An 18,240-nucleotide genomic window follows, 5' to 3' on the forward strand; every position below is an offset into this window, starting at 1 on the left:
ATTAAATCGAGTAGGTCTGTCTGATTTGACTGTGAAAACTGTTTTACTGCTTTATTGTACTGTTTTAGTTTTTTCCTCTTTGTTGCCAACATTAAAATTTACTGATTAAACCAGTGTAACATAAGATATAACAGACTCTGTATAAGATTTATAACAAAATTAATATAATGCTAGAAGTCAAGCTAAAAGCTGAGCTGCATAAGACAGTAGATGCACTGTTGTCCTTTTTGAAAGATTCTGTGCTTTGAATAAAAGTTAGTTTTGAATCTAATGGTTTCAAGATTATGTAGTTCTAGCTTTCAACATTCTCTACTACCTGTTTTTTGATGCGTGTTTATTCTAAAATACGTTATCAGTTCTCATGTTTTTGTAGCATTAAATTGTAGAACAGATGCATCACACTAGTTAACAAAATTGTCCATCCCTGGACTTTCTCCCTCAGTCTTCATTACATAGGTATTAAATGACAGTCTCTGGCAAAGTTTTAGATGAACCTATTTTAAAATTTACCGTAACATCTTTTAGTATACAGAATGTACAAATGAGGTGAAAGAACACACCTCTGATGTTCAATCCACTGGTTTTAAATCATTTGGAGCTCTGTGGCTTTTGTTGATAGAAGCTTAGCTTAGATCTGGGGAAGTGCAGGATGAAAGGAAATGTGAGGCAAGAAATATTGAACACACACCTAGAGCAGAAACATTTTCCATGTTATACTAATAATGATGTGCAGTGTGTAATGTGTGGAGACTTTAGTCCAAATATCAAATAAACATGTGCTTTTTTATTCAAGAATATAACCAAAGAAAAAAAATCATTCGATTTACATGTTGCGGTCAATGAGCTGAATGCCCAGGCTCAAATGTCAATTGGCAGGAAGTTGATACGTGTTCTTGAATGGTGCAGAGGTAAGAACTGCTGCCATATAACCCAAAGGTTCAAGTCTCGGCGCTCCATGTATTGAGCTGCTGCTATTATTATTACTATAATATAAAAACATACATTTCATTTTAATGTGTAACACCCAGTGTAAATTTTGGCTACTTGTGAAAGAGGTTGTGGTTTTTTTTTTTTTTAATTATTCAGTTTTATTCTGTCAGTGACATTCACATGCTACAACAATCTTGTCTCTCCCTCTCTGAGTTGATGGCATTTATCTCCATTCTTTTCACAAGAGCAGTGATGACCACAGTTGGTGCAGTGGCTGATGCCTGCTCAGAACTATTTGTTGAACCGCCAATCAAAGATACGATGTCCCGTAACCGCTATCAGACTACCATACGGCCTTTACACTTTGACAACAAAGACAGCTGTGCAGAATGTGTGAAAAACGTCATATTTGTCAGACATCTGGCAACGTTTTGTTGAGAACTGTGTTTTGAGTTAAACCCAAGGCAAATACTTTCCGAGTCTGTGGCCATAAAGCTTATGGAGCCATTTCTGGTCAAAGGCAGAACCATAACAACAGACAGCTTCTTCATAGCGTTGTCCCTGGCTAATAGACTGCTGCACCGTGACACAACTGTGCTTGGCACCAGAAGTAAAATGGGACTTCCACCTGCAGCTAAAGTCATTTTAGTACGTAAACAAGTCACCAGCTAATGTTTAGATCTGGCAATGCCATGCCGATGGTGTATGTAGCCAAAAAGAAGCAGCCTTTGATTTTAGTCTGTAATAGCCGGTGTAAAGTTTTTCAACCTGTGAAAGATATCACTAAAGGGATATAATCAGACACACGAATGCTGGTGAATCATGTCTTCTTAGTATCTTGTTATCACTTGAATATTTTGTAATTCAGTTTTATTCTTGAATAAAAGCACAGTTGTTTCACTATAACTTTGCAAAAGTGTTTATTTTATATTCCAATAACCACTTGATTGAGATGAAATACATCTCTCATGCACGCAGGTCATTATTTGAAAATGCTATTCCAGATCTTGCCTGTATTCTGTGTTATGTGCATGATACTGAAAATGCAGACAGAGCTAAGTACAAGCAAGATTGAAAAAAAAATGTTCAAATGACAACTTATGTTCAAGTGGCATAGCATTTTTTGGCACTGCATCACACGCTAAACAGGTATTATTATCAGAACTAAGTGCAGTGAGCTACTAGCTCTTATGTTGTTGACAAATGCATCAAATTTATGTAGCCTACATCCATTCAGTCTAAAGCCGAGCACCCCACTAATAACCTGAATGAAACTAAAGCATTTCATGGAATTCTGTTTTGCAATGCTTTCTAAATACTCAGTCTATCTTCTTGATTAAAGGGAAATAATTTCTCTAAACTAATCCTCCAAGACTTTCCAAAGATGATGCCTGAAGTCTAGATACCTCTATTACTGTGATTGAAGTTAAGGAGGATTTAAATTATTTGTATACTGTGAAGGCTTTTGGCCTATATGGGTTGTTGCTAGAGTTTTTCTCAGCAATTTTGAAACTGCTACTACCCCTGCTTTATGCTTAGAGTTGTTACCTACACCTTCTGACACTGAATCTTCCCCTTCACTGGCTGTCCTGTGTGAAAACTTCATCAGGTATCTAGGCTTTGACATCTCTTCCTCTTCTAACACCACTACACTTAATTACCTGCATGTTTTAGGTGTGTTCAAGACTCTTAGTATTCCTGTTCTCACATGCCCATATTCTTCCATTCTAAGCTGGCTGTTATTAATATAAATATAGCCCCTCAGTTTAACTTTATTACCGTTATGCTTGTCCCTTCTGTTCCCATAAAATATAGGCAAGAAGTTCGAACTCTCCGGTCTTGCTTCCTGTGGAATGGTGTATTATTGTCAAAGGGTCCTAGAGCGACCCTGTTCTCACTTTCAGATGTGTGCAACATGTCCTACAAACCCAATATAGCCCTCATATTTTACATATAATCAGTCTGTCACAAAAATCCAGCCATTTCTGCAGCTTCATTTATGATCACTGTCAGGGTTGATTGTTAATGTGGCTAAATACTTCTCCCATTCTTTTATATATATATATATATATATATATATATATATATATATATATATATACACTCACCTAAAGGATTATTAGGAACACCTGTTCAATTTCTCATTAATGCAATTATCTAATCAACCAATCACATGGCAGTTGCTTCAATGCATTTAGGGGTGTGGTCCTGGTCAAGACAATCTCCTGAACTCCAAACTGAATGTCAGAATGGGAAAGAAAGGTGATTTAAGCAATTTGGAGCGTGGCATGGTTGTTGGTGCCAGACGGGCCGGTCTGAGTATTTCACAATCTGCTCAGTTACTGGGATTTTCACGCACAACCGTTTCTAGGGTTTACAAAGAATGGTGTGAAAAGGGAAAAACATCCAGTATGCGGCAGTCCTGTGGGCGAAAATGCCTTGTTGATGCTAGATGTCAGAGGAGAACTGATTCAAGCTGATAGAAGAGCAACTTTGAGTGAAATAACCACTCGTTACAACCGAGGTATGCAGCAAAGCATTTGTGAAGCCACAACACGCACAACCTTGAGGCGGATGGGCTACAACAGCAGAAGACCCCACCGGGTACCACTCATCCCCACTACAAATAGGAAAAAGAGGCTACAATTTGCACGAGCTCACCAAAACTGGACAGTTGAAGACTGGAAAAATGTTGCCTGGTCTGATGAGTCTCAATTTCTGTTGAGACATTCAAATGGTAGAGTCAGAATTTGGCGTAAACAGAATGAGAACATGGATCCATCATGCCTTGTTACCACTGTGCAGGCTGGTGGTGGTGGTGTAATGGTGAGGGGGATGTTTTCTTGGCACACTTTAGGCCCCTTAGTGCCAATTGGGCACTAAAACGGGCTACCTGAGCATTGTTTCTGACCATGTCCATCCCTTCATGACCACCATGTACCCATCCTCTGATGGCTACTTCCAGCAGGATAATGCACCATGTCACAAAGCTCAAATCATTTCAAATTGGTTTCTTGAACATGACAATGAGTTCACTGTACTAAAATGGCCCCCACAGTCACCAGATCTCAACCCAATAGAGCATCTTTGGGATGTGGTGGAACGGGAGCTTCGTGCCCTGGATGTGCATCCCACAAATCTCCATCAACTGCAAGATGCTATCCTATCAATATGGGCCAACATTTCTAAAGAATGCTTTCAGCACCTTGTTGAATCAATGCCACGTAGAATTAAGGCAGTTCTGAAGGTGATAGGGGGTCAAACACCGTATTAGTATGGTGTTCCTAATAATCCTTTAGGTGAGTGTGTGTGTGTATATATGTATATATATATATGTGTGTGTATATATGTATATGTGTGTGTATGTATATATATATATATATATATATATATATATATATATATATATATATATATATATAATTGCAGGTGACAAGATAGAGCACTAGAAGAAGCAGGATAGAAGGTTTACACTTTGATTAATACATTATATATTAACATTTTCAAACTTAAGGTTCTTAATGTGTCTAAAGCCAGAAGCAGAGCAAAATAAGTGTGACAAATCATACCTATACAACCTGGATGGATAGCAGCTCATCTTGCTAGTAGTCTAGGCATTCGGTATGCATAGATGAGCAGGTGGATGTTTCATCTTGGTTACATTATGAGCTGGTTAGTCTCTGATCCGGCATGGTTTCCAGATGGAATTGATGGAATAATAGAGAGAGACTGGTTTTCTGTATAAGTTTGAGTTTATGCTAGTCTTTTGCCTCCCTGCTACATCTTGTGCACTAATGGGACATTGTGCATGTAGAGCTTCCTATTTTGCAGTAAATATTTTTTCTAACTTGTTATGAGATTAACAAAGAAGGCAGAGCAAGTGTTCTGGTGACTGCTGAAGTTTTATCACGTGAACGTTTTGAAAGCAAATCATACCAGAAAGTTGTTCAAAGTCCATTGTCCTATCAGACAGAAACAGTGACTCCATCAAATGTTGTCTTATGTGTGACAGATCTGTTGGAGGAGTAATTTTATAAGCATAACATTTGAGTTATTCTACTGTGGGCTTAATTTGAAATTTGTTTGGTGCTGGCTGGAATCTCTTGTAAGCCCCCATCCTAGTTTTCAGTTGAATCAGACCTTGTCCGCCTCAGATCTTTTTCTCCTTTTAGCTATGTAAGTTTTAAACAGCCATCCTTTAAATAAGGTCCTTTTAGTGCTTTAGAGAGTTATTTTATTTATATGATTTCAAAGTTATTTGATTTGCACTTCTATGTATGTGTGTATTAAGTTAATAAGTATTTGATAAGAAAAACAGACTACATTTTTATTGTGGATGATAACATATTCCATATGACAGGTTTATCATACCATGAGTTATTTATTATTGTTTTTGTGACCTAGTTTGAACAGAAGACTGCAGACATGATGTAATTTATGATAGAAGCATTAAGGAGAAAAAAATGATGCAGTTCTTGGCTAAATATAACTTTTTAATGTTTGTTTATTGCAATTATTTTTTATTATAATTGCAGAATTTTAGCAACACAAAGAATTATCTCCCTCCAGAAATGAAATCATTTTTTATTCCTGGGAAGGTAAGATTTTGTACTTAAATTGTTTTCTTTGTTCGGCTGCCTGTATCGTCTTGTTTTCTGATGTAACTTAATAAATATGCTGAATAATGATATCTGTTTGTTTATAAGACAATGTGTGTTCTTGATTTTTGTGAATTGTCCTTATTTATATCGGTGTTACTAACATTAAAATAGACATCAAAAAAGAATACTATCAATCCCATTTTAAGTTTTTTGAAGCACTTTTTTCTGTTTATGCATTTTTATTTATTTACTGTATTACATATCATAAATTGATTACATTGTAAGGTACATGTACTCCTCTCTGTGGAAACTAAGGATTTGATCTGTGCTGTGTTTTTAATTGCCTGTCTTGTCCTCTTTATCCCCTCCCCTTCCTGTCAGCCAAAGGCCGCAAATGTTCTTGGTGCAGTAAACAAACCCTTGTCTGCTGCTGGAAAGCAGTCGCAGACCAAGGCTTCACGCATGGAGACAATCAGCAATGCCAGCAGCAATTCTAATCCCAGCTCTCCAGGAAGAAGTAAAGGACGGTAATTGTACATATATCAAATATTACTGGATAATATAAAATACATATTTTGGTTCTGATTTAATTCCCCCATTTTTCATTAATTAAGATGCAGACATTTAGAAGTGCTATGCTGTCTGCATTTCACATTTATGTTAAAAGCATAAAAAAACCTTTTGTTAAATTTGTTTTCATGTTGCAAGTCTTTTATTTAAAGGGTGGATGAATGTGTTTGCTGCACAACATACTGTATACAGTAAGACTACAAAGTGCCAGTTTACAATGATTATTTAAATGAGCAATGGCCTATTTTTTCTGATAGTGAAATATGGGAGGAATGTGGAATAATCTTAAATATCTGAGATGTAACTAATAAGATAATATTAAAAGTTTGTATAATCCTTGCCATCTTAGTTCTGTTATGTCACCTATATATTTTGTGTGTTAATGTGTGTATAGCCTTGATAGCAGTGAAATGGATCATAGTGAAAATGAAGATATTACGATAATGAAGACCTCTCCTCTACCAGGAAAAAAGAATGACAAAAGAGAAGATTCTGATCTTTTAAGGGTATGCCTTGAGTTATTAGTATAACAACAAGCAGCTTTTTTAAGACAAATAAATAAATTAATTTACAGTATATGTTATAAACATAAATTGCTCTGAATAGAAAAACACCTTTGAGGAAACTAAAGGTTCACTATGTTTTGCCTAGTGAAGCTTCATCAGATGTCTGTCACCTAATGAGTCTCAAGGGATTCCAATCCCAATCCATAAATCTAATACACAGCTTCCTTCACTAGAACCTTCATTTGCCATATACTATATGACATCAGGGTGTGATTTTTACATTACTGTAATTTAATAATTACCAAGCAAGGAGACCAGAAATTCCTGCTATAAAGGCTCTGGTTTGAAAGATTACATGTACTAAGGGCTGCAATGTCATTTGAAGTTGTTTTTGTTTTGATTTTTTTTTAATTATGACTCCACACCCTGCACATGCAGTACACATAAAAATATAACTTCACTTATGATGTATATGAGCATCTCATAAATTGTGATTTTTTTTTTTATACTGTTAAAAAGATGCTACTTGTTCAGGAGGAAGCACAATATTAAGCTCTTAAAAAGCAGCTGGTACAACCACTTAAGGCACAAAACTTAAAGCTAATAATATTTTAACATGCAGGCATTCCTATTGGCATTTTTGTAAATGTCATTTAAATTAAATAATATTAGATGCACAAGTTTGTCGCTATATATATATATATGTTTTGCCATTCATTTATCAGTACACCAGATGGGTTACTTCTATGTTACCTGGCATTCCAACTAGTTGAATACTATAACAGTACCTTTTGAATTAATCAAGTTAGGAGCCTTTAGAGTTAATCAGGATGCTATTTGTATCTCGCTCTAAAGAAGCAGACTTACTTATTTACTATGAGTGACTGTGACAATGGTTATTTACTTCATATTTACTTACTGGCTTCGAACACTGTGTTTACTACACAGATCACAAGGTAGAATCTCATGCAATTCAAACACACCTCAACTACACAAATAACAAAAAACCTTCTAAAGGTAAAAAAAAGCTATAAAAAGTACCCAATGTCCCTCTTCTTTTTTGGAATAAATGCTGTCTTTTAATAAACTTTTAACACAGAACACCAGTCATTTCAGCCCACCAAACGAAGTAATGCTAGATGTGTTTGGTCTAAAAATTATTTCATGGCATAATTTTAATTTTGGACTGTATATATAGATATTTTTGTCATAATTTTAATTGTACAACTTTAAAGGCATGTAAGACTTGGATAGTACATTTTTACTGCCTGGAGTTTAATGTTAGGTTATTTTTTTATTTTTATTTTTTTTTTTTTTTTTTTACTGTTGGTTGGCTAATTTGTTGTTACTTTAGCATTTTTGATCTAGAACATTTTCATGTTCTAGAACTGAAACAATACAATAAACAAATGAGCATGAATTAAGTAATGCTTTAACTTAAGTTCTTACTAACCTTCTTCTTTACAAAAATACGTTTCCAAGCATTAAAGTAATAATTTTAGTATGCATATGGATGCTTACATAATGATTAGTCTTAATTGTGACCTACCAATTGTCAAAAAACCTATGTGTCTTCCTTTTGTTAAACTGCACATCCTTTATGTTTATTTCATTCTCTGTGGTAATACACATTTATTGTTCTACTTTTAATCCCTGCAACTCTCTCGCTGCCTCAGGCTCACAGACAAGTCTTTCGGTTATAGAAGATATTGGTTGTAATACCACCATAGTTTAAAGACAACAGCTTTCTGCTATTGCTCTGACTTTTTAAGTGTGTACATTTTTAAACACATGATAAAACACCATATGTTTCAACAATCTTCCAGCCTTTCATCCTTTCTCCAGATGTTTGTATTTGCAGACAGGCACACCAAACACTGTGTTTGTTCTCAGGAAAGAACTACCACATATTTTTGACCCCAGATGCATTATGAACTAGACATCTGAGCCTCCAACAGTTCAGCTACTAAATATTTTAGTTAATACATTTTTCAAAGGTAATTTTCGTAAGATATACTTTCTTTAATATAATGTGTCAAGGTGAAGTGTGAATCTTTACATATGTCCTGAAATGAAATGTACTGATTGCTTTAAAATTTGTATCTTAAATAAAAAGAAACTGAGCATTTAATATGATATGAAAAAAATATTGCTTCCATTTAACTTACCTCTTCAGTGAAATGTGAACATCCTGGTTTGTGAACAGGAGCACACCAATCTATTTAGGATTATCAAGTAATGGGATGGAAATAAGAAGACAATAAATCATTAACCTTAGGACTGTGTAATCACAATACTGTCCTTTACATCATACGTCAACTTCTCATTAGTTGAAGTTCTATTAGTTATGAAAAATAACATGTAGGTGTGGAAATATGAATGTTGTTCCATCAGTTTGCTAAAACCATTGTTACATGTTTATTATCCTTGACAGTGTGTTTTTAATTTAGCATTTTTAATAACACTATGTTTTGCACGCAATATTTTTATTCTGTTCGGAGACTTAAACTTTTGTAGGCTGTCAAGTTGAGACCTATTAACCATGAGATGTATTAAAACATTTATTTGTTTGACAAATTTAATTTAAACTTGTTTTTGAGTAATTAATATGTGTCATCTATTAAGGCTTTAGTATAGCATATAACAATCTGACATAATTTGAAGATGGCATTTTGAAGGGTGTATTTTTTTGTTTTTTTTTCTATATTACATTTTGCAAGGAAACTGAGAAGCCTAGAGGCAGAAAGAAAGCTGCAGCTGTGGATCAAGAGGAAAGGTCACTAATGGATGATACTGGACAGGAGCAGAAGCCAAAAAGAGGTCGCAAACGGGTTATCAATACCAGCCCTTCAGAATCAGATGAACAGCAATGGTCTGATGAAAAACGAATTAAGGATGATTTGCTTGAGGCCGAAGATGAACAAAACAGTCCACCCAAAAAGGCCAGAAGGGGCCGACCTCCAAAAGCAGCTAGTACTAGTTTGACAAAAGAAGAGACACCATCAAAAGGGCGAAGAGGTCGAAAGAAGGCAGCACCACCTGTAGAAGAGGAATTAGATGATGAGGTAGAGGATGAAGGAGATAGGGAAAACATGGACAGAAAAGTCAGAGGTCGACCACCTAAAACACAGAGGAAGTCACAGCATAGGTTTGTTTTGCTTAAAGCCTTTACTGTTTTTAGTATTCTCTGCCCGACAAATGATATAGTAAGTTCATATCATATTTTTATCAGTAAACCATCAATGCCAGATAGACCACTTACTGCTAAACCATATATGATGCCAGCACATGTGTGGGCTCTATGTGCAATCAATGCAGTCTTGAAATTACCTTGAAAACATTGAAAAACCTTTTCTGTTACATATAATGTATCATGGCCAGTATAATGCTGCCATTATCAGCATTGCTGCTTTCTGGGCACTGGGTCCTGGATGTGAATCTTGCACCCAAGCATTGTTCCTATGGTGTTTGCCCATTCTCCCCATGTCTGCATGGGGTTTTTCCCATAAGTACTGAGATTTTCCTCCTACATCCCAAAATATGTACTGGTTAGATTATTTGGTTAATCCAAATTGGCCAAGTGTGAGTGTGTTTGGTACGTATGAGTGGGGCCTACAATGGACTGGCCCCTTGTTCAGGTTATGGTAAAGTAACTGCATACATGTTTATGCAATGTCAGTGATTTCTTAAAAAAAAATACTGTAGGTACTATTGTGTAAAACTACTTGTGATTGCATTGTCAAATCTGGATTGCGTTGTCAAATCTGTTTTATTACCAAGCTTATCATGATTCCTTCATCAGTGTTTTTTCTTTTAAGAAACATTTTGTTTTACAGTGTGCATGTGACTGCCAGCAGCTTTACCATATTCTTAAACCAATCCACCAATCCCTTGTTCTCCCATTTGATGAAATCTTCATAAATTCCTAAGCAGTAAACCTAAAAGTTTGAGTTGTAATCCCACAATCTATGAAATCATTGAAGTATCAGCAAACTTCATCAAACTCAGCAAAATGCATTGAAGTTCATAGGCAAGTAGGAACTGAATTTGTTTTGAGAGGATTCTAAAGGTGCAATAGTCCTAAGTGTCTCTGAGGGCTAGGAAAGTATCTGCCAACTATGCTGGACTGTTTATAATGGCCAAAAATTTGACGTGAGCTATAAGGCAGCAGTGCTAACCACTACTCCACCATACCTTAAACAACATAAGCCAGCAAATGCTCATTAACTAGCAATAAGTAAATTAAACAAAAGGATTGCACTCAGAGTTCAAATCTTTAAGGTACTTATTGGCCACACACACACAGTGGCTGTGTGAGGCTGGCTTAATCCATTTTTTTGAAGTTGCCGAGTTAACACCTCTGTGTTGTTTTTGATCTCTGTGTGCAGATGCTTTGCTCTTTTTTTATGTGCAGATGCTTTGCCTTGTAAAGAGTAATAAATATTTTGCGGTAATTATTTTTTCACAGGGTCACATCATGCCAGCATTCACAATTAGCTATGTGGCCTGGCGGTGAGAAAGCGAGCCCACAGGAATTAGCATGTTATGCTACTGCTGCCAAGTAAATAATGCTAATCCCTATGTGCTCAGAGCTCCAGTCTTCAGGGCACTGATTGGCCATGCTGTACAGTGACCGTCACTGACCGATCTGCAGAACATAGTGGTTAATTTAGGAGTGAAGACACAATGTACACTGCATCTGTGCGAAACAACAAAGCATTTTCATAATCTCATTATGGTCAGCTAATTTAAGTTTGAGTTTTTTCTTTTTTATTATTATTATTATTATTATTATAACATATGTGGCGTGCAAATTCAACCACAGTACCATTCAGGTAGTGACATCACACATGCATATGTAGGTATAATCATGCCATAAAGTGTGAAGCAAAGTATGCTTACAGTATGCTACGTGATAGTTCTGTGCTTGTGTGATCGGGTAGCGACAACCTCATCCAACATGGCTGCTACAGCTTTGTGATGAAACACTGGCCTCACAAGGCATTATGTGGCACTGGGAAATATGTTTGCATAAGTTGGCTGCACAGGTACTGACTATAAGCTGTACTCTTTCATGACCTTCTTTTAACCAAAACCTATAAACCTATTTATAACTCCAGCCTCCTTGGTTGAGCATAGATCTCTCTAGCATGAGGGACTTGCATTTGATTTTTTGAATTTACTATCAGTGGACAGTGTCCACAAATCATTAAGTAAAAACTAGGTCGGCTGAGTTTGGCTATGGATCCTTGTTTCACTGACCAAAAGGAAACATGTATAGATTGTGGTTTATAGCTTACATCATGGCTTTTATGATTTGTATTCTCGAACATGAACATTTTCAGTTTATGCATTATTTTTGTGCAGGGCAGAAACATCTGAGGTTACTGATGAGTCTGTTGAGACAACTCCACAGAAAAGACGAGGAAGACCTCCTAAAGCTCCACAATCACAGCCAAAGAAAAGCACGTAGGTGTATTTTTAACAAAGGTGTTATCTTAAGGTGTTTCACCAAACACAAATTGTGCTGTTTGTCAGCTGTTTTTTTTTTTTTTTTTTTTTTTTTTTTCTGGTGAGCAAACTGCATTGTGTGCTAAGCAGCTTTCAAAAGTGAGTTCAAATGTATTGCTTTATCTGGTTATCTTCTTGTTTTTAAGACCTAGCCGAGGCCCAAGATCTCGATCAGTCTTCACTAAGGATGATTCTGAGGATGAATTAGATATCTCACAGGAGAGCATTGATGATGTTTGTCAAGAGGAAGATGAGGAAGAGGAAGCAGCAGTCAGCACAAAGAAGGCAAGTAAATTTCGGAACACTCAACTTAAATAATACCAACAGGTATTTTAAGTATGCTTGAATAGTTTTAGTAGATAATGCAAACACACTTTTCACATATAAAAATGTAGACATCCACAAGTGGAGTTATGCAAGAACACTTTAATGCCACAATAATATTTTCCACCCAGAAAATTGCCAATAGTTCTAGGTAATTATATAAAAATAAATATCAATAAAGATAATGGCCTATTTTTGGATTTTTTCTACTGTTTTACCTACAGTATATGAGTGCTACAGATAAACCAAGGGTAAGTGGCTGAGCTGGGCTTGATCAACTTTGTAACAACGTCATACATCTCAGAAAGCAGCACATTGATGAGGAATATTTCAGTCAAGCAGTTCAGACCCAGAGATGCAGTGCAACTGAAAAGCATGCTACCTATATACAACTGAACAAAAAATTAAATCGATTAACAGTAAGGGGGGAAAAAGATGTGCTACATGAAGCCTTTGAAGCACATGGTTTTGATTTCTACTCTTCATTTTAAGTAATATTTATTAAAAATGACCAGCCCATTATGGCAAACCGAAAACAAGGCAAGCAACTTAAGCAGAGTGGTGGTTCTCTGGCTACAGGATCTGGGCTGGTAACTCAAAAGATGCTGGTTCCAGTCCTGGCAAGGACAGAATAAATATTACATTGGGCTTTTGAGCAAGGCTCTTAACCTGAAATTCCTCCAGGAGCTCTGTATAAAGAGCTAACCCTGCGCTCTGAACCCAAAGCTCTCTGGAGAGTAAGTTGGGGTATGCAAAAATTGACAAGTTTAGTTGTATTGCTGATTAAGATTTTTAACCCTTATTGCTTATTTCAGTCTTAAACAGCTGCATTGTTGGTTTTTAATTGCTCCTTATTAGCAACTAGCAAAATACCCGCGCTTCGCAGCGGAGAAGTAGTGTGTTAAAGAAGTAATGAAAAAGAATAACATAACATGATTGACAATGTAATTGTGTTGTCATTGTCATGAGTGTTGCTGGCATGCATATATATATATATATATATATATATATATATATATATATATATATATATATATATATATATATATATATATATATATATATATATATTCACACATATAAATATATATATACACTGTGAGTGGGGAAAAAAACACACCAAAATGTTTTTCATCACATCTTCAACAATAGTCGGCTGATTTACTTAATGTTTGATGCAAAGTGTATGTAATATGTTTTCCAACAACAGTTGTATTAATTACTCACAAGTTTATACAATGTTCCAAATTTTATCAAAATCGGCCGACTATTGTTGAAGATGTGATAAAAAACATTTTGGTGTGTTTTTTTCCCACTCACAGTGTACATACACACACACATACAGTATATACATATATACACATATATACTGTATATACACATATATACATATCTACATATAAACTGTATATACACATATATACATATATATATACATATACATATACAGTACATAAACATATATATATCTGTACTAATAAAAGGCAAAGCACTCACTCACTCACTCACTCACACACTCAATCACTCACTGACTCATCACTAATTCTCCAACTTCCCGTGTGGGTAGAAAGCTGAAATTTGGCAGGCTCATTCCTTACAGCTTACTTACAAAAGTTGGGCAGGTTTCATTTCGAAATTCTACGCCTAATGGTCATAACTGGAAGGTATTTTTCTCCATTAACTGTAATGGAGTTGAGCTGGAATGACGTGGGGGGGCGGAGTTTCGTGTGACATCATCACGCCTCTCACGTAATCACGTGAACTGACTGTCAACGCAGTGCGTAGAAAACCAGGATGACCTCCAAAAAGCGCTTAAGAAAACATGCATTATATAATTGAGAAGGCAGCGAAACAATAAGAAGCGAGCGAAAGTGACATATACTACCATATTCATGACTGATGCTACCTCGGAAAGAAAGCAAGGTGTAAACCTAAACTTTAAATTAAGTTCATAGACAGGCTACCGCTGGCGTTTCACATGCCCACAGGGAATGCGGGATACAAGTTTAATGAGAGGACGCAGGATATAAATGAGAGTTTTGATCACTTTATAACTAAGTTAAAATTGTAGGTGAAGGGGTGTGCTTATGCAAATTCTGAGAGACTGTGTTTGTGGGGGATTGACAGTTAAGGCGGGTGGGGGAGTCACGTCATCATCTCCCCTCCCATTCATCTCCTTTGGCTCTGAGCTGAGCTCCGCAGCTAACGCCGTCTTCCGAAGCAACTTCGTCAAACTGCCACCAAATACTCACAGAAAAATCCACAAGTTAATACACACGCTGTCTCTATAGAGTTTCTCCACACTGAATCCTCCAGGCACTACTTACAAAAGGTTACATTGACAATCGTGTTACGTTATTTTTAAAATCTTTCCTTTTCTTAGCACAAGCACAGCTGAGAAGCTTTGATGCATGTGCTCCATAACGCTTAAAAATAATGCATTTAATCACACTTTGCATTACAAGCAAAGGGGAGCTTTTGTCAATGCATGATTTCCTGGTACACCGATTACTTTGATCAGCGTATCCCGATTCATTTTACCCTCGCACCACCTTAGTTTGAGAAGAAGTATGAAAAAAATATGAGGTTAACACAGAAAAACAGATCACCAATTCAAGCTTTATGAATAATCGATTCGCCATCAATAATTGTTTTGGTAAAGCCATCCTCCTTCCATTTTATAATTTTTCCGCCATTAGCCGTGATTAAATGAACGGTAAATAAAGTAAGAGCAAAGCGAGGGTGACTTATGTAGACAGGCATATATATGACAGCAACACTCATGACAATGTCAATCATGTTACGTATTATTAAAAGGTTTCCTTTTCTTTTCATTACTTCTTTAACACACTACTTCTCCGCTGTAGGGCGGGTATTTTGATATATATATATATATATATATATATATATGAATGACCTCCAAAGAGCGCTGAGACTTTTGATATCATGAACGTGTCTGCAAAAACTGTGGTCTCCTGCCCTGCAACAGTCGAGCAGCCAGCGCGCTTCTGCCTTAAGTCAAAGTGAGCACTTTTAATTTTTTTCATCCTCCCCCTGCGCTATAGCCCAGAAAAGTGCAAACACGGGACCCCTTTTCTACACCACGGCAAAATAATATTAAGGCAATTCACACTTTCTTTTGCACGTATACGATTATGAGGTTCTCACCCGGATTATGAAGACACGCACACAGTGGAGGACTGACACTGCCATCACAGCCGATTAATGGCGGGACGCCTCACCAGTCTACACAAGACCCACCGCGACTGTCCCCAAAAGGCGATCATAACGTCAGCGAACACATCTCTCTATACTATATAAAAGAAAAAGGCAACTTTCCTTTCTTTACACCTTTTTTCCTTTTATGCCAAACCAAAGCCTTTCTCTCTTAACACTGCAGAGGACACAAAAATAATTTTCTTAATTGCCGGTAAGGCACATTACCACAGGCAGAAAAATATGAACGTTCACATAGAAAATGTAATTTCTATACCACAGCCGTCGTGTAGCGCCTTTCAAAAGGGATCTACTACCGAGAGATGATCCATATATATTTTAGCTGCTGTTAGTTACTTACCTGTTGTGTTACACAGTCTTTAAAATGTAGTTTACCCAACCACTCCAGTAGTGCTCAATGTACCTGTACTTCTTAAAACGTTAATGTTTTACTGTTTAATAACTTATAGACTATATTTTATTATTTCTCCCTTGCACTCAGTGACCAAAGCTATACACACACATATATAAAAGCTATACACACAAGTATATGTATGTGTGTATATATATATATATATATGTATGTATGTGTGTGTGTGTGTGTGTGTGTGTATATGTGTATATATATATATATATACCACACACACACGTATGTATGTATGTTGTATGTGTGTGTGTGTGTATATATGATGTAGATAGGTATCTATAATAATAAAAGGCAAAGCCCTCACTCACTCACTCACTGACTCATGACTAATTCTCCAACTTCCCGTGTAGGTAGAAGGCTGAAATTTGGCAGGCTTATTCCTTACAGCTTACTTACAAAAGTTAAGCAGGTTTAATTTCGAAATTCTACACGTAACGGTCATAACGATGACAAGCGTGCCCCATGTTGAACTTTCTTATTTATGGCCCCATCTTCACGAAATTTGGTAGGCGGATTCCCTGCGCTAACCGAAACCGATGTACTTACTTATTTTGATGGTATGATGCCACTGTCGGCCGCCATATTGAACTTTTCAACGTCACCAATTTTCAAACTTCCCGTGTAGGTAGAAGGCTGACCCCATCTTCACGAAATTTGGTAAGTGGCTTCCCTGCGCTAACCAAAACCGATGTACGTTCTTATTTTGGTAGTATGACGCCACTGTCGGCCGCCATATTGGACTTTCCAAACGTCACTAATTCTCCAACTTCCCGTGTACGTAGAAGGCTGAAATTTGGCGGGCCCATTCCTTACAGCTTACTTACAAAGGTTAAGCAGGTTTCATTTTGAAATTCTACGCGTAACAGTCATAACGGTCAACAACGTCCGCCATATTGAACTTTCTTATTCATGGCCCCATCTTCACGAAACTTGGTAGGCAGCTTCCCTGCGCTAACCGAAACCAATGTACATACTTATTTTGGTGGTATGACGCCACTGTCAGCCACCATATTGAACTTTCCAACATCACTAATTCTCCAACTTTCCGTGTAGGTAGAAGGGTGAAATTTGGTAGTTATTTTGGTGGTATGATGCCACTGTCGGCCGCCATATTGAACTTTTAACGGAAACCGATGTCCGTACTTATTTCGTTGGTATGACACCACTGTAGGCCGCCATATTGAACTTTCCAACATCACTAATTCTCCAACTTCCCGTGTAGGTAGAAGGCTGAAATTTGACAGGCTCATTCCTTACAGCTTACTTACAACAATTAAGCAGGTTTCATTTCGAAATTCTACGCGTAACGGTCATAACAGTCAACAACGTCCGCCATGTTGAACTTTCTTATTTACGGCCCCATCTTCACGAAATTTGGTAGGTGGCTTCCCTGAGCTAACCGAAATCAATGTACGTACTTATTTCGGTGGTATGACGCCACTGTCAGCCGCCATATTGAACTTTCCAACATCACTAATTCTCCAACTTCCACTATAGGTAGAAGGCTGAAATTTGGCAGGCTCATTCCTTACAGCTTACTTATAAAAGTTAAGCAGGTTTCATTTTGAAATTCTATGCGTTATGATCATAATGGTCAACAATGTCCGCCATGTTGAACTTTCTTACTTATGGGCCCATCTTCAAGAAATTTTGTACATGGGTTCCCAACGCTAACTGAATCCTACTTACGTACATATGTATGTCCATAGCCTGCACCTCGGTCACCGTGTGAGGTGGCGTTGGGTCCCTCATCCCAACGCCTCCCACATTGTTGGCTGCCAGCCTATATAAGACTGTCCTCGCTCCGGTCTCTATATTCCCTTCCTTGCTCTTCCGCCACAGGATTCACGTCTCCCTACTGATAACTACAGCCTTTTTGTTTAATCCACGGTTTCTCCTGTTTCATTGTTTGTTTATTACAATTATAGTTATTGTATAGGTATTTTACACTTACTTTACATTGCTCAGGTACCCATTTCCTTTATCATTCCAACCCCCATTACCATGTCTATCGAGATGATCACTATCGATCAAAGAACTGTCACTTACCTAGTGGTTTCCATGATCGGAGATGGCACCTGCCTTTTCCATTCTCTTTGTTACATATTGCACGGCCATATCAGGCTCACTCTTGATATCCGGAGGAACATTGTGT

The 18,240-nt window shown here is 37.0% G+C and overlaps 1 protein-coding gene across 2 annotated transcripts in view; it reads left to right on the top strand.

Annotated features, from left to right (window-relative positions):
* Nucleotides 1-18,240, top strand: part of pds5b (PDS5 cohesin associated factor B) — a 159,428-nt gene that overhangs the window by 129,811 nt on the left and 11,377 nt on the right. For both annotated transcript variants that reach the window (XM_039745755.1, XM_039745756.1), the window contains exons 29-34: nt 5,466-5,528; nt 5,913-6,058; nt 6,496-6,607; nt 9,328-9,755; nt 11,975-12,076; nt 12,265-12,403. In XM_039745755.1, coding sequence (XP_039601689.1) covers nt 5,466-5,528; nt 5,913-6,058; nt 6,496-6,607; nt 9,328-9,755; nt 11,975-12,076; nt 12,265-12,403 — 990 coding nt within the window. The remainder of the gene's footprint in view (nt 1-5,465; nt 5,529-5,912; nt 6,059-6,495; nt 6,608-9,327; nt 9,756-11,974; nt 12,077-12,264; nt 12,404-18,240) is intronic.

Source organism: Polypterus senegalus, chromosome 2, assembly GCF_016835505.1.
Source record: "Polypterus senegalus isolate Bchr_013 chromosome 2, ASM1683550v1, whole genome shotgun sequence".
In the NCBI taxonomy this organism is placed as follows: domain Eukaryota; kingdom Metazoa; phylum Chordata; class Cladistia; order Polypteriformes; family Polypteridae; genus Polypterus; species Polypterus senegalus.